Source organism: Nicotiana sylvestris, chromosome 4 (genome assembly GCF_000393655.2).
Source record: "Nicotiana sylvestris chromosome 4, ASM39365v2, whole genome shotgun sequence".
Classification (NCBI taxonomy): Eukaryota; Viridiplantae; Streptophyta; class Magnoliopsida; order Solanales; family Solanaceae; genus Nicotiana; species Nicotiana sylvestris.
Genome location: NC_091060.1, coordinates 102,503,068 through 102,525,523, shown reverse-complemented (window position 1 = coordinate 102,525,523; position 22,456 = coordinate 102,503,068). Strand labels below are relative to the sequence as shown.

At 37.8% G+C, this 22,456-nt stretch overlaps 1 protein-coding gene across 1 annotated transcript; it reads right to left on the bottom strand.

Moving 5' to 3' along the window:
* Positions 1-2,957: 2,957 nt before the first annotated feature.
* On the bottom strand, positions 2,958-3,527 carry LOC138889921 (uncharacterized). Its single transcript, XM_070173266.1, has one exon. It carries the CDS (start codon positions 3,525-3,527, stop codon positions 2,958-2,960), a length of 570 nt encoding a protein of 189 aa, XP_070029367.1.
* Between the last annotated feature and the right edge of the window lie 18,929 nt (positions 3,528-22,456).

Sequence of the window (22,456 nt, the reverse complement as noted above, 5' to 3'; positions counted from 1 at the left end):
CAAAACTAATGAGATAACGGAATGTTATAACATCCATAACAGATGAATATGTCTCTTCATAATCGACACCAGGCCTTTGTGAAAATCCTTGTGCAACAAGGCATGACTTATATCTTTGTACCTAATTTTTCTCATTCCTCTTGCGTACAAGAACCCATTTATAGCCAACAGGCTTAACACCATTAGGTGTTTGGACTACAGGCCCAAAAACTTCACGTTTTGCAAGTGAATTCAACTCTGATTGGATTGCTTCCTGCCACTTTGGCCAATCACGTCTTTGTCGACATTCTTTAATAGATAAAGGTTCAATATCATCACTATCTAGCATAATTCTAGATGCAACATTATATGCAAAGACATAATCCACCACTATATCCAAGCGATTCAAATTTGTCTCAATATCGATTGGATTTATTGATTGTTCCTTATTTTCTTGAGTCTTAGGCTCAATGATTTCCTCATGAATCTCAGGATTGGTTAAATCATGGATTTCTTCATGAGACTCTTTCATAGTGTCATTTTGACCATTTGTTTTCCCTTTTCTAGGATTTTGATCCTTAGAACCTAATGGTCTGCCGCATTTTAGGCGTGCTTTTGACTCATTAGCTATGACACTAGAAGATTGTCCAATAGGGACATCAATATGGATTGGAACATTCTCTACAGGGATATGTGATTTTGTTATCCTTTTCAGATCCGTAAATGCGTCTGGCATTTGATTTGTTATTCTATAAAAGTAGATAATCTTTTGCACCTCTTTTTCACAAATGGATGCATGTGGATCAAGATGAGATAATGATGAATTTTTTAACAAAATTTCTCATTGAGTTTCACCAACTTCTCTCCCTAATTTTGAGAAAAGTGTCTCATCGAATCGACAGTTTGCAAATCGTGCAGTAAACAAATCCTTCGTTAATGTTTCGAGGTAGAGAATAATGGAGGGCGATTCAAACCCAACATATATTCCTAACCTTCTTTGGGGACCGATTTTGGTGCGATATGGCGGTGCTATAGGCATATATACTGCACATCCAAAAATTCTTAAATAGGATATATTAGGTTCATGACCCAAAATTAATTGCAACGGGGAATATTTATGATAATTTATCAGTCTGAGACGAACTAGCATTGCTGCATGTAAAATGGAGTGACCCCAAACAGAAGTGGGCAACCTCGTTTTCATGAGTAACGATCTTGCTATCAATTGCAGACGTTTAATTAAAGACTCTACAAGACCATTTTGAGTGTGAACATGAGCTACAAGATGTTCCACTTTTATCCCAATTGATAAGCAATAATCATTAAATGCTTGGGATGAAAACTCAGCAGCATTATCAAGTCTAATAGACTTAATTGGATTATCGGGAAATTGCGCCCGTAATCGAATTATTTGTGCCATTAATTTTGCAAACGCGAGGTTGCGAGATGACAATAGGCACACATGAGACCATCTAGAAGATGCATCTATTAAGACCATAAAATATCTAAACGACCTACTAGGTGGGTGAATAGATCCACAAATGTCCCCTTGTATACGTTCCAAAAACGCAGGGGACTCGATCCCAACCTTTGTTGGTGATGGTCTAATAATTAACTTGCCTTGATAACAAGAAGTACAAGAAAATTCATTATTTAAAAGAATCTTTAAATTCTTTAATGGATGCCCATTTGAGTTTTTTATAATTCGTCTCATCATAATTGATCCAGGATGTCCCAATCGGTCATGCCAAAGTACAAAAGTATTGGAATCAGTAACCTTTTGGTTTACGATAGAATGTGCCTCAGTTGCACTAATTCTTGTCCAATACAGGCCACAAGATAAAAATGGGAATTTCTCAATAACCTTTTTCTGGCCAGAGACATTCTTGGTAATGATGAGATATTCACAATTATTCTCATCTATTGTCTCAATATGATATCCATTTCGGCGGATATCTTTAAAACTCAACAAGGTCCTCTTGGACTTGGAGGAGAACATTGCATTCTCTATGATAAGTATTGTTCCCTTAGGCAGAGTTATAGTAGCTCTTCCAGAGCCTTCAATTAATTTACTACTATCAGAAATTGTAGTAACATTTGCCTTACACATACTTAAATGAGAGAAATATTTCTTCTCTTTGAATATTGTATGTGTCGTACATGAATCAACTAAACCAATATTTTTACAATTGAACTTTGATCCAAGTTTGTTTTGTGAGATATCCATATTTGCTTCCCATTGTTTGACATACAAAAGAAATATACGAATAAATATTAGTATTTTTAGATATAAAGGAAAGAAATAAAGTTAATCAAACCTTTTAATGTAATTTCTAGCAAACACTGATTATAATACGAACAATTATGTAGCTAAAAATAATGTGAATATACTTTATATTGAATTCCTTAATAATCTTGCACTGTAAAAAAACACACAGAAGGAATTGGATTTATGAACTGTACTTTGAGGAAACAATTGTAACAATGCATGTTTTGTAACCAACGAATTTTGAAATTACAATAATAGTAAATATTGAAAAAATCAATGCGCATAGTTTCTGACGCTACTCGTAAGTACAAATAAGTACAAGTAGATATTTCATTTTATTGCTTAACAGAAAGCTTAATTTTACACATCAACATGATTGTCACTAACCACATAAATCCTTTATAATCTCCATGATCTTAGAGGTAAAGCTACGTAAAATTCTGCTTCCATGTTCGATATACATTGGCATCAATCTTATATTTGTATTAAAAAAAATACATTCAATATACATAAATAATATACCTTAACTGAAACATTGTTTAAAAAAAATACTGTAACTATATATAATTAAAACGAATTCACACTAATTCATAAAATAATACTAATTGATACTACGACTATTACTTATGTATAGAATTGTGATTACATGATGTTTATTCACTAGATACTACGTATAAGCAAAACAGAAAAATTATAATAAACAAACTACTCAATCATCTTTAACCACGGATCCATCACCGATCAAGTGGTCTATTTTCCCATCAGAGTGCTCAAAGAAGTCTGCCACATCTAAGTGGGTGATGTCAAATTCATTGTCATAGACAAAATTAGCTTCAGGGCCTTTATTCTTTAGAGATGCTTGATAAAGCTCAACCGAATGTCTTGGTACACGACAAATATTTGCCCAATGCCCTTTTCCACCGCAACGATAACATTCAGTTTCTAAACCATTTGCCTTTGGCTTCTCATCTTTCCCTTTCCACTTTTGGTGGTTATTTTTCTTTGGGGGGTGATTAACACCAGGAAAATTTCTTCCTTGTCCACGGCTACAGCCACGACCATGACTACGACCACCACCATGAATAGGGCCACGATCTTTTCCATGCTTGGCATAATGGGAATACACCTCATCCACGTCAGGTAATGGTGTAGACCCAGTGGGTCGATTTTCGTGATTTCTCATGAGCAAGTCATTATTTCGTTCAGCCACAAGGAGAAGAGAAATCAACTCAGAATACTTCTTGAAACCTTTCTCTCGGTATTGCTGTTGCAAGACCATGCTGGAGGCATGAAACGTTGTGAACATTTTTTCAAGCATATTCTCACGACCCCAAACCGGACCCGGTGATGGCGCCTCTCGTGAAGACAAGGCCAGCCGACACAATTCTCAATTTTTTTTTTATTTCAATAAGTCAATTTAAATCATTTATAAGAAATAAATCCCAAAATTTAGCGAAATAGAACATGTGCGGAAATAGATACAGCTCGACATCAGGGTGTCATAAGTCACGAGCATTTACTAAGGTCTAAATACAACGAAAATTCTGAAAATGTACTAAATACAGTCTAATGTAATCAAGAGGGAGAAAAGCAGTGCTGCAAACATCGAACAACTATACCTTGCTAAACTCCGATGACTCTGCCTCTGAGCAACCAATACCCGCTACCGGGTTCAGAAATACCTGAATCTGCACACAAGGTGCAGGAAGTAATGTGAGTACTCCAAATTAGTGAGTAATAATAATAAATGAAGACTGAGCAGTAAGAAATCACGCAAGGCACGTCAACATGCTATAAGAAGCAGTATAAAGCAGTAAAACAATGAAACCGTAAAAACATGTAACGTCATCTTAGTTCAATTTAAGCTTCTTTAAAATGCCTTTTTAACCGTTAAGCAAGTAAATGACCGGCAACTAGAAAAGAAAAACACATAAAGAACCGCCCCTCGGGCACACTATATACAGAATCAGCCCCTCGGGCACAATACCAACAAAATTAGCCCCTCGGGCAAACACATAGAACAATACCAGCCCCTCAGGCTATATCTCATATCACAATGGGTACCCGCGCTCACTGGGGGTGTGCAGACTCCTGGAGGGGCCTCTTACGACCCAAGCGCAATATCAAGCCATCTCGTGGCATAATCACATAGACTCTCGACCTCATATCAATAAGCCAGCTCGTGGCGTATAAATCTCATGCCCTCGGCCTCATAATCCTAATCAGGTGTTCCCTCACAACATAGGCCCTCGGCCTTACTCAGTCAGAATCTCACAAGCCACTCGGACAACAGTAAAACATGATGCTCAGCCCAAAATATCATTTAAAGTGTTAAAACAGAGTGAATATGGCTGAGTCATAAAAACAATAGAATATAGCATGACTGAGTTCAAATATAAAGTCAAACAGTGAGGAAGTATCAATAAAAATCCCCTAAGGGTTCAAATAGTTGGCATGAGGCCCAAATATGGCATTCAGCCCAAAACATGATGATAGCAATTAGTTTCCAATCAAATATACGATAAAACAGTCATTCAGAATGGACTAAGTCACAATCCCCAAAAGTGCACGACCCCACGCTCGTCATCTAGCATGTGCGTCACCTCAATATAGCACCGCGATGTGCAATCTGGGCTTTCATACCCTCAGGACAACATTTAAAATTATTACTCACCTCGATCCGGTCCAAACTCTAGCCCGCGATGCCTTTGCTCCTCGAATCGGCCTCAACTCACGTCGAATATATCCAAATTAGAATCATGACGTCAAAATATTCTAAGGGAACGAAGCCCATGCGAAAATAATCAATTTGCAACATAAATCCTGAAATTGCTCAAACCCGGCCCCCGGGCCCACGCCTCGGAACCCGACAAAAATTACATCAATAGAATCCTCATCCTCTCACGAGTCTATACATGTCAAGAACATCAAAATCGGGCCTCAAATGGCCCCTCAAATCCCCACTCAAAAGTCTCTCAATCTCAAGCCCTAATTACACATTTTTGCACTGATTTTTTCCAAAATTTCACCACTAATTTGGCCTTTAATCACATATAAACGAGTTATGAAGTCAAAAATCTTACCTTCACGAGATTATCCTTTGGTTTCCTCTTCAATTAGCTCTCCAAAGCCTTCTCTCGAATGAAATATGGTGAAAACCCACTAAAAATCGCGAAGGGAACCTTTTATACTCTCTGACCCAGGCATTTTCGCACTTGCCTTTAACCACTTCTGCGGTCCCTCTTCTGCGGTCCCGCTTCTGCGGCTAATCCACCGCATCTGCGGATTTTCATTTAAATGACCATTTCCGCATCCTCGGTTAAAACATCGCACCTGCGCTACCACAGGTGCGCCCACTTCACCGCTTTTGCGGTTCCTGAAGAACTCCTTCTTGGCCGCATCTGCGGCTGCCTTCCGCTTCTATGAGCATCGCACCTGTGACCTCCCAACCGCATGTGCGGTTATGACAACAACAATATGCTTCAGCTGTCCCAACTCAACTTCAAACCTTCCGCCAACCATCCGAAATCACCCCGAGGCCCCCGGAACCTCAACCAAAAGCACAAACCAGTCATATAACACTACCCAAACTTATACCAATCTTTGAAACACCTCAAACAATATCGAATCCATCAAATCACATCGAATTCAAGCCTAAGGTTCCAAAATCTTCCGAATTCTGCTTTTGATCAAAAGTCTACCAAACCATGTCCGAATGACCTGAAATTTTGCACACACATCCCAAATGACACAACAGACCTACTGCAACTTCCGAAATTTCATTCCGACCACTATATCAAAATCTCACCTATCAACCGGAAAACGCCAAAATCCCAATTTCGCCAATTCAAGCCTAAACCTTCCACGGACCTCCAAAACACATTTCGATCACGCTCCTAAGTCTCAAATCACCTAACGGAGATAATCAAATCATAAAAATTCTGATCCGAGATCATATACCAACAAGTCAAATCTTGGTCAAACCTTTCAAATTTTAAACTTCAAACTGAGGACTATTCTTCCAAATTCATCCCGATTACCCTAAAAAACCAAAACCGACGATTCACCTAAGTCAAAATACATCACACGGGGCTAGTCATGCCCGGGAACTGGCGAGCGAAGTGCAGAATCTCAAAACAACCGGTTGTGTCGTTACATCCTTCCCCACTTAAACATATGTTCGTCCTCGAACGTGCCCATAGTTGTTCCAAAAGCCAGAAAATCACCGATTAACCTTACCATGCAGATACCCGGGGGTGATCCCATGTCACCCTATCTCATATCGGTCCAATACCACAATGTAACTGAAATTTCACAATCCAACCTAGCCCGTAAACCTTAGAACCACATTTTCACTTCTGAAATCATCCACAAGATCAGAATCTCACATCTATACTCTGAATAAGCCTGAACAAGATGTAATAACCTATACCTGCAACCTCAGGTGCAATTACATGATATACCACATAACTCAAACACTTGTAGCGATAACTTATAATCACAACAACTGTACACAACAACCGAATACCGATAGTAAACCTCTTAGCAACCAAAGTCTCATCCCAACACTTTCATATACTGCCAATGACAAATGAACTACGTAGAGTGTCATAACCATTCCTCAGATCAACCATTCATGAAGCCACTTTTCCTTTGGCAAGGACCATGGCAAATTTCGGAGCCGAACCTCGATATTATCCTTCCAACATGCTGAAATTGAATCCGTTTGTATTAATTATTGATTCCAACGATCTCATCTAATCCAAAACAACTACCCTAGTGACATGACACATTAATACAATCCAAAGCCACATCTCGTGCAATTCGTACACCAACCAGCAATAATCCGAACATACTTAAATCATAAGAAATGACTCAAATGAGAGAGCTGTACCGCAAGCTCACCAGTACCACCACACACCATGTTGAGAACCCACCACACATTGTAGAAATAGAACACATGAATCTAGCTCGAAGGATCATGCCTCCACATAACTTCATTGCAATGCGCGACCCTATCCAAACATTGGTCCACATGAAACACCTCAAGTCACTCTGCTCAAAAATCGAAAATCACGCACAATTTAATGTCTAGAACCAAGGAAAATCTTCATAACCACGGTGAAGCAATTAACATAACACCACACAAACCCGAAAGGACTTAACCGATATGCCATTCACCGAGCAATACCCAAATACTCTTCCCGCTTGACTTCCACTATGAAACCCTAACAGAACCGCACCATATGTGCCTATAACTAACAAATCATAATGCCTCACAACACAGAAAAGTAACTCATAGATTACCTCAGAACACTAATAGCACAACAACAACCGAATCAACACATCCCTCACCAATAGCAACTCGAAGTCAACAAAGCTGTCCCGATGCAGAACACACATCCATATAGGCCTACCGATGAACCCCTTGTCAAGGAGTTCGCTGCTCCTTCAACTCCTCTCACTCCGCTGGTGCCATACGATACGATGCCCAGCACCAAATCAATACCAAAATCAACAACCTTGTCCGGCGACATGCCCGGCAACAGGAAACATATCCGAAAAATCCCTCACCACCAGAACTGAATCCATAGAAGAAGTCTCTGCCCTGAAACCCATCACGAAGGTCAAATAAGAAAGACAACCCTTCTGAACTATCTGGTGAGTCTTCAAAATGAAATCACCTTGCTGGGAACATAATCTGTCGAACCTCGCCACTCAATCCGAGGCATTCCCGGCATAGCCAACATCGCCGCCTTAGCGCAATAGTCCAGAATAACACGATACGGAGACAACCAGTCTATACCCAATATTACATCAAAATCTAACATACCAAGCCGCAAAAGATCCACTCGGGTCTTCAAACCTCATTAGTCACTATACAGTGCCGATACTCGCGACCCACAACCAAAACATAACCTGTATATGAGAACTCCTAGTCTCCAACTCCATATAGCACACGAATCACCATATCTGATCCCAATTTAGCCGTCTGAACACATGCCACACCTCTAATACCCAATCTTCCCACGAGATATACTCTGAGAATCTTTCCATGCCACCATGCAAACTCGAATATCAGCAGTCAATCCAACAAGAGAGTGCTGCAATACTAATGAAGTACTATCAACTCAAACACTTGCCCTTTTTCTGAACGTATACCCCCATCAAGCCACGCCAATTAGTAATATCATTTCCCTAATCATCTGAAGATCCTTTCCCTAATCATTTGAAGCTGCCCGTGCTGCCTAAGGATTTTACGACCTTCCTTTCAGAACTAAACCATTACCTTACACATGCAAATCTCAATCCTACACTACATCTCACATAAACCATACCGTCCTAGGATAACCATGAGAACTTCCTATCCCTTCCGAGCCATAAGCAACTATGTACTTGACTAGCCAAGAACTTTCCATTGATCACGTCTAAAAGAAAATCACTATACATCCTATGCTCCTCACGCTCGTAGAAAATATACATCTCTAACTGAGGTAGAAACCATCAAGAACTCCCCGAATTCCATGTGCACAAAACTAAACCGTCAGGACTAAATCCTTCTAACTCAACCAAGCTATGCATGCCACTAAAATCCAAGAGCATTGACGCGAAACACCTATATAGGCTCATTACCTCATAAGCATCCAAAGATCTAATCATATCATTACCATACCGATCTGGCCGTCTACCAAGCTACCCCATCTATCCGAGTTTCCTTCTGATTTATCTTCAACTTGATACTCCTTTTTGCTGTAACACCACAATTTCTCAACCCAGATTCACCACACGAGACCCAAGCATAAAACCACACCATCTAAGGCTCATAAGCCACTGAATACTCTCTTAAACGTCCCCAAAAGCACCACATTCGAAATACTTTACTCTGAAGAGACTTCCTGCGAATCTAAGTCCGTTACCTTCACCTTCCCAATGCCGATGAATAAAATCCCATAGTTGATATAGAAATTCCACAAGTCTTGACACCCTCCAATGCAAACCTCAGTTTCTAGCCAAAAATACAACTTGAAAATCTCCAATTATTGCATGTAAAATCTTGAACACATTAGAACCATTCTCGAGAGTCATCCACTCTACTCAACTGCAATTAGCCTGACCAAATGAACCGAGCAACCTGTGCCTCATTAGCACTCTAACACCGCAGAAAGCAACCTTACCTTAATGCAACCAAGCAACTTCCTGCTCTATGCACCGAACATCCTTTACCAATAACAACTCAAGTCATTTCGTGACTCTTATAAACCCATAAAGCATAGCATAACCTTTATTGAAATTTCCTTTACTCGAGTCATCCTCGGTCTCAATCTCCATAAGCCATAACTGATTCACCCGTACGCCTCAAATTGGAACCAACATAGCACATAACCGTGCAACCAACTAATCAGTAGCAGGCTCCCCCACTTAGATCGAAGCCATAGATTAAAACACACACAATACTCATAATGCATATACACTATTACTACCATAATACCATAGTGAGATTAAACTCAATCCTTCATAAGCTCGTGAAACACAGACCATCCAATACATTAAATCTTCTGCAAATCTCGCATTCACTCTCGAAACAGTTAAACTCACTCTCTTAGATGACCCAAATTCAAGTTGCAGCACATACATTTCACTAGTAGAAGAGATCTTCCATCAGATGACATAAGGATCACACAACTTCAGAACACTCCGTAGGAGATAACCCACCTGTTTTGCCTCAACTAACATTTCTTTATACCTTCCACCGTCATAAACATTACGCAGTCGCTTAATCTTCCTGAGTCTGAACTCATAACACAACGTGAAATCTTCTTCACTCCCCAACTAGAAAACATGAAAAGATTCTTCACACACCTATAACTCGAGGCTATACCTCAAATCAAGATGGAAATCAAGCACCTAATAGTTCTTCTATCCTCCAGCAGACCCTTCTCGTCGCTTCCAAATTATATGAATACATCTCGCAGTCACGTCATACTCATCACATAGCTATCCAATCATCACTCCCACTAATAGGGACACTATCAACAATACAAATCTAAAAGCACGTGCCCACACAATCAATGCCTCAGTGCTCCAACTATAGGCAAAGATCCGACCTCAAGTCCTCCAGACTAGCCCATCATCAACACACAGATATCACATCTCGCCCCTCGATTAGGGAATCACAAGCCATCGATGCTCATTTGATACTGAGCGCTCATGCGTGCATACAAACGTATGGAAGGAAGTCAAAGAGTTACATTTCAAGCTGAATCAATGACGCACGATAAGAATTCAAGAATGTGAAGTTTTTTTTCTAAAGGTTCTGCAGCCTCCCGAGGATAAGTACAGATGTCTCCATACCGATCCGCGAGACTCTACTAAACCTGCTTATGACTCGTGAAACCTATGTAACCTAGGCTAGGATACCAACTTGTCACGACCCCAAATCGGACCCGATCGTAATGGCGCCTCTCGTGAAGACAAGGCCAGCCGATATAATTCCCAATTTTTTTTTATTTCAATAAGTCAATTTAAATCATTTATAAGAAATAAATCCCAAAATTTAGCGAAATAGAACATGTGCGGAAATAGATATAGCCCGACATCGGGGTGTCACAAGTCACAAGCATCTACTAAGGTCTAAATACAACGGAAATTCTTAAAATGACCTAAATACAGTCTAATGAAATCAAGAGGGAGCAAAGCAGTGCTGCGAACCTCGGGCAACACCTTGCTAAACTCCGATGACTCTGCCTCTGAGCAACCAATGCTCGCTACCGGGTTCAGAAATACCTGAATCTATACACAAAGTGCATGGAGTAATGTGAGTACTCCGACTCTGTGAGTAATAATATTAAATGAAGACTGAACAATAAGAAATCACACAAGGCACGTCAACAGGCTATAAAAAGCAGTATAAAGCCAGTAAAATAATGAAACCGTAAAACATGTAACGTCATCTTAGTTCAATTTAAGCTTCTTTAAAATGCCTTTTTAACAGTTAAGCAAGTAAATAACAGGCAACTAGAAAAGATAAGCACATAAAGAACTGCCCCTTGAGCACACTATCTACAGAATCAACCCCTCGGGCACAATACCAACAGAATCAGCTCCTCGGGCAAACACATAGAACAATACCAGCCCCTCGGGTTATATCTCATATCACAATGGGTACCCACCCTCACTGGGGGTGTGCATCCTGGAGGGGCCCTTTACGGCCCAAGCGCAATATCAAGCCATCTTATAGCATAATCACATAGGCTCTCGACCTCATATCAACAAGCTACCTCGTGGCGTACAAATCTCAGGCCCTCGGCCTCATAATCCTAATCAGGTGTTCCCTCACAACATAGGCCCTCGGCCTTACTCAGTCAGAATCTCACAAGCCACTCGGGCAACAGTAGAACATGATGCTCAACCCAAAATATCATTTAAAATATTATTTAAAGTATTAAAGCAGAGTAAAGATGGCTTAGTTATGAAAACAGTAGAATATAACATGGCTGAGTTCAAGTATAAAGTCAAAACAGTGAGGAAGTATCAATAAAAATCCCTTAAGGGTTCAAATAGTTGGCACGAGGCCTAAATATGGCATTCAGCCCAAAACATGATGATAGCAATTAGTTTTCAATCAAATACGTGATAAAACAGTCATTCGGGATGGACTAAGTCACAATCTCCAACAGTGCACGATCCTACGCTCATCATCTAGTGTGTGCGTCACCTCAATATAACACCACAATGTGCAATCCGGGATTTTATACCCTCAGGACAACATTTAAAATCATTACTCACCTCAATCCGGTCCAAACTCTAGCCCGCGATACCTTTTCTCCTCGAATCGGCCTCAACTCATGTCGAATCTATTCAAATCAGAATCATGACGTCAAAATATGCTAAGGGAACGAAGCCCATGCGAAAATAATCAATTTACAACATAAATCCCAAAATTGCTCAAACCCGTTCCCCGGGCCCACGCCTCGAAACCTAACAAAAATTACATCAATAGAATCCTCATACTCCCACGAGTCTATACATGTCAAGAACATCAAAATCGGACCTCAAATGGCCCCTCAAATCCCCACTCAAAAGTCTCTTAATCTCAAGCCCTAATTACCCATTTTTGCAATGATTTTTCCCAAAATTTCACCACTAATTAGGCCTTTAATCACATATAAACGAGTTATGAAGTCAAAAATCTTACCTCCACGAGATTATCCTTTGGTTTCCTCTTCAATTAGCTCTCCAAAGCCTTTTCCCGAATGAAATATGGTGAAAACCCACTAAAAATCGCGAAAGGAACCTTTTATACTCTCTGACCCAGGGATTTTCGCACCTGCGGTCCTTCTACCGCTTCTGCGGCTAATCCACCGTATCTGCGGATTTTCATTTAAATGACCATTTCCGCATCTGCATTTAAAACATCGCACCTGCGCTACCATATGTGCGCCCACTTCACCGATTCTACGGTTCCTGAAGAACTCCTTCTTGGCCGCATCTGCGGTTGCCTTCCGCTTCTGCAAGCATTGCACCTGCGGCCTCCCAACCACAGGTGCGGTTATGACAACAACAATATACTTCAACTGTCCCAACTCAACTTCAAACCTTCCGCCAACCATCCGAAATCACCCTGAGGCCCCCGGGACCTCAACCAAAAGCACAAACCAGTCATATAACACTACCCAAACTTATACCAATCTTTGAGACACCTCAAACAACATCGAATCCATCAAATCACATCGAATTCAAGCCTAAGGTTCCAAAATCTTCTGAATTCCACTTTTGATCAAAAGTCTACTAAACCACGTCCGAATGACCTGAAATTTTGCACACACATCCCAAATAACACAACGGACCTACTACAACTTCCGGAATTCCATTCTGACCACTATGTTTAAATCTCACCTATCAATCGGAAAATGCCAAAATCCCAATTTCACCAATTCAAGCCTAAACCTTCCACGGACCTCCAAAATACATTTCGATCACACTCCTAAATCTCAAATCACTTAGCGGATCTAACCAAATCATAAAAATTCTGATCCGAGATCATATACCAATAAGTCAAATCTTGGTCAAACCTTTCAAATTTTAAACTTCAAACTGAGGACTGTTCTTCCAAATTCATCCCGATTACCCTAAAAAACCAAAATCGACGATTCACCTAAGTCATAATACATCACACGGGGCTAGTCATGCCCGAGAACTGGCGAGCGAAGTGTAAAAGCTCAAACGACCGGTCGGGTCGTTACACATATCATAGTCGGTGATAGTATCTCCACAGAGTTTTAATTTAGAAGTAATTCTGAACATTGCAGAATTATATTCAGAAATAGACTTAAAGTCTGTGAGCCTCAGATGAGCCCAATCATATCGTGCTTGTGGAAGAGTGACCAACTTTAAGTTGTCATATCTTTCCTTTAAGTCATTCTACAAAATAAGTGGATCTTTGACTATGAGATATTCTATTTTCAACCCTTCATCAAGGTGATGGGGCAAGAAAATCAAGGCCTTAGCACAGTCTTGGGAGGATGCTTTATTTTTGTCTTTAATGACGTCTCCAAAACTCATTGCATCTTAATGGATTTCAGCATTCAACACCCATGTCATATAGTTCTTGCCTGAAATTTCAAGGGTAACGAACTTTCTTTTCATAAGATCAGTCATAATTAAAAGAGGAGAAAAGTTATACCTTAGTCTTCTCAAAGATCTTCTTAAGACAGTAGAGTCTCGTGCTTATAACGTGTAATAAAATATTAAAAGAAGAAGAACAATATTACAGAGAAAGAGAGAGAGGAAATTCTTATTGAATTTTGGGATGATTTAGAATGAGTTAAGACTCCTCTATTTATAGGGGAAAAATGACTTAGCCACAAAGTAAAACTCTCTAAAAGATAGACATTCACTCTAATTACAATTCTATTCATAACAGTTTAATATTAAATTATTTTTAAATATAAAAATATATTATTCTTTCCAAAACGAACTGATAAGAAAGAACCAAAAGAGTTTTATTATTACATCATTTTTTTAATGTGTCCTCCATGACGATCACAAACTCACAATATGTGAAAAAGGAGAAGTCACTAGGCGAAACACTAAAATTAACGACAATGACAGCAACAGCAAAAAGAAGGTAAAGTACTTTCTCTCGTAAACAAAAAAATGAACAACAAAATTCTTAGAAAGTTTATTTGCTACTAGGGTCGGAAGAAAGTTCCACTATGCTAACACTAGTTTTAACCTAAAAATACTTTTAATATGGTGTGATATTGTACGCTATTTTGGTCAAGTTTGCCGGTTTTCCCTAAAAAGTCTTACATTATTAAGAAATCCCTACACCTTATATGTAGGCTTCAAATCTTTTTAGCTATCATACTTTGTTCGCACAGCCAATAATCTTTCTGTCAGACTAAGTTTCACGTGGCCCACTACCATAATCCACGGGTCTTCCCCTCGAACCAAGTTCCACGTGGCCTATTACTACGATCAACGGTTAATTTTTGAGATTCACTATGTGCCATCCACGTCGTTACGGCATTTTTGGCAACCAAAGGCAGCACCTAACTTCTTCTTGAGTGTGTGTTTCCAAGCTCGTAAGAGTAAGCAAATTGAGCCCCACACCATCACTCTGCCATCGCCATACTCGTCCCATCAAACCTAAGCACTGATATAAATTATTGCGGAAGATCGTGGGTTAACTAGAATACAATTACAACAATGCCAATAGAGAAGAAAAATAAAACAAGGATTTAACGAGGTTTGGCTAAGCCTAATCCTCGGGGCAGAAGCAAAGACAATTTTTCACTACAAATGAGAGAAAAAACACAATACAATTTATAGAATCCCCAACTACAACCCTTATAAATAGATCCCAAGTAGTCCTATACCTCTAAGAGAAAAGTTTTCATAATCCTATAAGGACAATAAGTTTTCCGTTTCCAAGTCTATTAGAACACTGAATTTCCCAAACCTATAGGGATTATGAGTTTCTTAAAGTATTAGGAAATCTAATATAACTAGGATTCATAAAATTCAAGATACAATTAATAAATATTGGGTGTGTGAACAAAGTACTGCACTGGTAGCTGAAAAGACTGGGAGCTTACATATAAGGTAAGGTCTAAGGATCTCTTAATGGTATGATGCCTTTTCGAGAAAATCGTACAGGCTTGGCCTAAATCTGATAATATTACACCATGTTAAAAGTATCTTTGGGCTGATTTAGCCCAATAACTGGTAGCTAGCTATACATAATCTATAGTTCAAATATCTTCATCATCTTTAATAAAGTATGAAGTAAAAAAATTCGATGAGGTACCTAGTTTTAGTCTCTTGAAGATTATGATGAAATTGTCCTGATGTTACAAGGGTTATGAAAGGAAATGATGAGAATTTTTCTGAAGATGTGAAAGAGTTAGAGAAGGAAGACCTTAAGGAGAAGGCTTTAAGTACGATCTTCATGAGCATTACATATAACGTTCTTTAGGAAATTACTAAAGAAACTTCTACAACAACAACATGGAAGAAGCTGGGAGATTTGTATTCTAAAAAATTACTGACAAACAACCTCTACCTGAAACAGAAGTTGTATAATCTCCGCATAAATAAAGGTACACCTATTAAAACTTACATTGATGAGTTTAATTCAATTATAATGGACCTGAAAAATATAGATACCAAAAGTGAGAGTGAGGATCAGGCCTTGATTGTGTTATATTTTTTACCCCTATTTTACAATACCTTTGATGATACCTTGCTATGTGTGAAAGACACTATATTACTAGAAGGTGTTAGTAATGAACTAAAATATAAAGAGTTGAAAGACGAGCTTTTCTGACAGTAGAATTGAGGGCGAGAGTCTTTTAAGTAGAGAAAAAATATAATAGAAAGACTTTAATAGGAAAAAGTCTAATGCCAGATCGAAGTATAGAGCACGGAAGCAGAACTGCTATGAGTACGGAGAGTAACGTCACTATAGGAGAGATTATCCTAAGTTAAAAGAGAAAAGGGTAAGCAGAAATAAATAATTCTACAAATATTATTGATATTAGCAATAATTATGATAATGTGCCTTGAGTTCTAGTCATAAGCAGAACTCATAGGCTCTTGATTTTGGTACAACGTTTTACATGAGTTCACACAAGAATTGGTTCGCAACTTACAAACAGATGAGTGATACTGTCTACTTGGGAGATGATAATTTATTACTTGTAAAGAGGATTGGTAACATCAGATTGAGAATGTTTGATAGAATTATCAGAAATATTGAGTGTTGGCACGTTCATCAGATAAAGAGGAATATGATTTCTATCTTGACTTTGGATGAGAAAGGCTTTAGATTCTACTCTGAGAATGAAACACTTAGAGTTTATAAATGCTCATGGTACTCATGAAGGGTAAGTTGTATTCTAGACTGTATTATCTTTAGGATAGTGTATTTGAGGGGATGCTATTGTAGCTTCTAGAAAGAGTTATTTGAATTAGTCTCAGTTGTGACACTTGCGACTTAGTCATACGAGTGACAGGGGATTGTCTTTGTTGAGCAAGCAAAATTTGCTGGATGGGTACAAAAATTAAGCTTTAAAATTTATGAGCATTGTATATTTGGTAAACGCACAAAGGTGAAATTCAGTAAGAAGGCAGAACACAAGACCACAAACAAGTTAGATTACATACATTCAGACTTGTGGGTTCCAAACAGAGTTTCCTCAAAGAGTGATGCTAGTATTTTATGACTTTAATTGATAATTACTAAAGAATTTTTTGGATGTATATTCTGAAAACAAATGATGAGGTATTTTCGAAAATTGTTAAATAGAAGACGATGGTTAAGAGTCAGATATAAAGAAAATGTTAAGCATCTTCAGAGTGGCAATGAGTTGTAATTTTTTAATTTAGAGTTTACTAACTTTTGTAGTAGATAGGGCATAGTGAGACACCGCACATACGTTGAAACACCACAACAAAAGGATATTTTATAGCATATGAATAGAAAGCTTTGTGATAGGGTGAAAATCATGCTTTCACGCTCACGTGTTAGCAAAGATTTTTAGGCTGAAGCAATCAATACAATTTGTTATTCGATCAATATATCTCCATCCATAGCTATTGAGTTTAAAACTGCTTTTAAGGTATGATTCGGATTGCCTGCTAATTTTATTTAAATTTGTGAATATTTGATTGTCCTCCTTATGATGATGTGAAGGATAAAAAACTTGAGCAGAGGCAAAGAAATGCATATTACTAGGGTATGCAATTGGAGCGAACAACTATAGGTTGTGGTGCACGGATCAAAAGACTCCACAATTAATTATCACTAGGGATATTAACACTCAGTGAATCTGCCTCACCACACTGTTAGAGGGAGAAGGCAATAGCAAAAATAGATTATGGTTTCAGTGACCACATAAAGCTAAAAATTGAATCTCCACTAGCTCATCCTAGTAGTTCAAAAGTAGTGAAAGCGGATGAGGTGAAAAATATTAATTAAGATAATAATGTTGATGCACCTGTGCAACATCAACCATATAGTATTGCAATATGCAGAGATAAGAGAGGGATCAACTGACTACAAGGATTTGCAAATGTAATTGATGAAAATCTTCTTGGATATGAAAATCTAATAGAATTTTATTTGTCAGTTGCAGAGATCGTTGATGTGCTTACTTGTAATAGTTATCTATAAGCTATTTCGAGTGCAGAAGCAGATTTATGAAATGTTGCTATGGCTGAAGAGATTGAGTCTCCTAACAAGATTAGACATTACCTAGACTTGATTGATGCATGGATTAATGGATAGAGCCCTTGCAAGGGCTTGTTAATGAAGAGAATCAAGCCAGGAGAAAAATTTGTTAATTGTGTCTTGAAATTTTTGAATCCTAGTTGTATTAGATTTTCTTGTTTTCAGGAAACTCATAATGCCTATAGGTTTGGGAAATATATTGTTCTACGAGATTGGGGAAAGAAAAACTTACTGTCCTTGGAAGATTAGAAAAATCTTTCTCTTATAGGTTTAAGGCTACTTAGGATCTATATATAGGAGTTGTAGTAGGAGATTCTATAGAATGTATTGTATTTTTCTTTTCATTCATAGTGAAAAATTCTCTCTGCTTCCGCCCCAAGGACTAGTCTTAGACGAACCTCCTTAAATTCTTGTGTTATTTTTTTTTCTATTTGCAGTGTGTGTGATTTTGCGCTAGTTAACTTACAATCTTTCGCAATAGGGTTCTTAATTATAAGGCCTTTTAATTTGTTTCTCAAAGATGAAATAAACAACTTTAGTTGAGTTACATAGGATGTGTGTATCTCTTATGCTTTATTCTAGTCAATTACGATTTCACGCGACGGAGTGTAGTTACATGTAACAAAGGGGTTTTGATCAATCTTTTTTGTCAAAAAATTACAGCACGCCAAATTGAGTAACACTAGTTTTTAAAAATATATATATATATATATATATATAAATTGTTGAATTTTCTTTGATGAATATTGAGTTTTTGATGATTAACAAAATTTATTCAAATACAATGTTCGAAGAACCAGATCCTCAATATAGCTGCTTAAGTTCTTTAAGAACCAACTCCTCCAGGTAAAGGACCAGCTCCTAATGGTTGATAATTGTACGTCTTTGAAGGTCAGTAATTTTATCTCAAAGTTACCCACGTCCGAATTTGTGGAAGAAGAGTGCTACACACGATAAGGGTTGTTTCCCAAGAAAATACAAATAAATAAGTGAGAGACAAAAGCCCCAAGCCTTGTGGAGTCCTTGGAACAGTAGGAGTCCTATCAAACGAGAAGCTGACTACGGATAGGACTCCTAGAGGATATTGGAGTCCAGGCAGTTAAATACTATCCATATGGACTGCTGAGGATATCCTTTTACACATCAACTGAAGAAGTACATTTTACACACTTTTAGTCGAGTATCAGTGTTGTGTTCTTCTTGAGTTAGTCTAGTGAATGTGTTTTAGGAAATTAAGTTGTAATCAAAGTGTCACAAACAATTGTAGATACCCAATTTTTCCCTCATATATTTTAAAATGCATATATACTTTCAAAATAGTGCATGAGCATCAACCAACATTTTCCATAATTTTCTGTAATTTTAAAAGACTTTTAATTAATTTTTTCTAGCATTTTATTACCCAAATAAATACTAATTGAATCACAAACGGTTTTATGAGAATTTTATTGCTTAATTTTATTATTTTATATTTATACTAAGATTTAATTATTTCATGAATAGCCACATTTACATGTTAGAGTTATAATTGTAATAACTTTGCAATAATGGCCCATGTGTGCATAATTACCTTATTTCACAAGAAAATAACCTTTTTTATTTTATAATATTAAATAATTATTTTAAATCATTTTCATGCATAAAAATTATTTTTATCATTTAATTATCTATTTTTACAAATTATTTTATCAATTAATTGGGTATTTAACAAATAGCCTCTTTAATTTTGTCTAATTTCGGACCTAGCCCAATTACTTAAAATCCTAGCCCAATCCGCCCAATACAAACTAAATAACCCTTACCTGACCCAGAACCTCCTCTAATCGTGGCCGTTCTCTGAGATCAACAGTCCACGTTACCCCTTTCCCTTTTTAATCTAAGCCCAACCCTAACGCCTCATTTCTCTTAATTCTGCCACCCTTGAATCCCTCATCCTCTCTTCTCTCTCAAACCCTTCCCTAACCCTAACCCGCCATCGTCAGGAACCCTTCAATCCATGAGGGTTCCCTTTGATTTTAGGTCACATCTGGCCTCCTATTTCTACTGGCTATTCAATTTCCTTGTTGTTTAATGGGGTCTCGAAGAGATTCAACACATATCTGGCTTCAATTCTTCATTTTTTCTCCCTGCCTATGTTCATCTCTATGTTTGTGAGTGCTGGTATCTTCATTTTCATGGCTTCAAATCTCTGGTTCAAACCAGATTTTTCTCATCTCTGTCTATTTTTTGCATGACCTAACTATTTCTGGTTAAATCATTCAGATCTCCTTAGATCTGAAATGGGTTGAGTCTGTTCGTTACTTTTCTTTTAGTATTCTGCTCTTTTCTTATTGTTGTTGGCCGATTTTCATTTTTTCCTAAAAAAAAAAATAGGGTTTCAACTTTTTAAGTTTCTGCAAATGCTTTAAAATGCCTAAAGGCCCAACTCCGGCCTTTCTTCTCTACTATTCGACTAGTTTCTTTGCTTGATGCTTCATCTCTGTGCTTTTACATGCTCAAAGTTTTTAGCTATTCAATTATTTATCTCACTAATCTTGTCCGTTCATTTTGGGTCTGCTAAATAAATGGATTAATTGCTTAATTAGGGTTTGCATTTATATATATATATATATATATATATATATATAATTGGTATCTTTCTGAGATTTTTTAATTTATTCTTTCCTTATATGTGACTTATAATTGGTACTGCCTTCCTTAATTATGCTACTGCCTAATTTCTGGGTTTGATTTGTTCTGACAAAGCTATAAATGGTCTCTTACTTATTTCCTACCTTATTTAAATCTCAGCTGTCCACTAATTGATTTCTTATAAGATTTTTCCTAATTTAAGGGGTCCTTCCGGATCCTATCGTGTTAATCGACTAAGTTTATCCTTAATTAACTGATGGAATGATTTGCATACCTTATTTGTGAACTCTTAATTTCCTTTACCTTATTTGTTCTACTCTGCTAAATGCTATATAACCTCACCATTCTATTTTTTTTAAAAAAAACACACGAACACACGCTCAGACTCAGACATCTATACTTACAAGCACACACTGATACACACTTATACACTTACAGTTCTTTGATTTGTTGCACTGTCTAACCGACTGAAATCCAAGGCTAAACTCTTGGATTTCATTCGTCTTCACCTTCCTGTTTGCTATCTCCTTAACTGGTATGCTCTCATTTGTATTATCATATTCTCCTCTATATGCTATGTAGTTAGACTTCAATATGATTCTGTTTGCCCTTCTATTTCCTGTTTACTGCTCTCTTAATTGGTATGTCTCAATTCCTGTTACCATGTTCTATTCTATATGCTATGTAGTTAGTCTATTATAGACCTCAACATATTCCTGTTTGATATGTGATTCCTGGTCATCTTGTTCTCACCTGTTATGCTTCAGTTATTGTTGTTTCATGTGATTAGCTTCTGTTGCCATGTGTTTCCTGCTTGCATTCTCCCTGACTAGTATGCCTCAAATCCTGTTAGTTTGCTTTGTTCTATGTGGTTATGTGATGGGCTTACCCTAACATGTTTCTGTTTGATCCTTAATTTCTGTTTACTTCTTCCTAGACTAGAGAGCCTTAGTTCCAGCTATCCTGTGCTATATGTTTGTTTGGTTAGTTATTTCAAACTCCAGTATGCTTCTGTTCAATATATGTCTATATGAGTCCACCTAGTGATAGTTAATAAGCTAGGTTATGTGAAACCCTGTCTAAATCAGTTGTATGTTCCCTGTTCTGAACATGGTTGGATACTGCAAGCATGTAATGTGGCTAACTCTGTCTGTTACTTCAAGTGTCCTTGCTTTTTTTTTGTGATCACTGACATAAGTATCCAGTTTAAACAAATACCAATCTTTCTGAAACATGTGATGAGTATGAATTCTGTCTGTACAACTCTGTTTACAACCTTGTAGCCTGAATCTATTTGCTTCTAAAACTAAACTATTTTCTAAGACTTTCCCCTTTACCTTCTATGTACTGGTTTTCAAATTGCTACTCTTAGTCCTTTAGGTTCCACCACCCCCAGTGTGAGCACTGCCTAGGGTCCCTGAGACTCCTCTGAACTTTGACATATTGGGGCTGGATTTCCAACCCTTTATGAATTCTGTGTTGAATACATGGTTCTAGTGTGAGCATTTCTCGGGGTCCTTGAGGCTCTTTGGGAACTTTGACACACTAGAAGCTTGGTTTAATATGCTATGAATGGATCCCTGCTACTGTCTCAAGACTGTCGTGCTGAAGGCCTGGCTCTCAGGTTTATATTGGGCCTGCTAAGGCTCCCTACAGTATAATAATTCTTATTGTGTAATTTATTCATATTGGTCTGTAATAATCTTTGTAAAAAATAAATATGGGGTTATTAGTAAAAGCTGGGGAGAGGGGGTATATTCTCATATCTTTCATTAAAATTGGGTAGAAATCCTGTCTATATGACTTAACTACGCTTATTGCACTATGTGAATACTATACTG

Bases quoted from the DNA above. Each gene is read 5' to 3' on its own strand.
- LOC138889921 (XM_070173266.1), bottom strand. From the start codon at position 3,527: ATGGTCTTGCAACAGCAATACCGAGAGAAAGGTTTCAAGAAGTATTCT.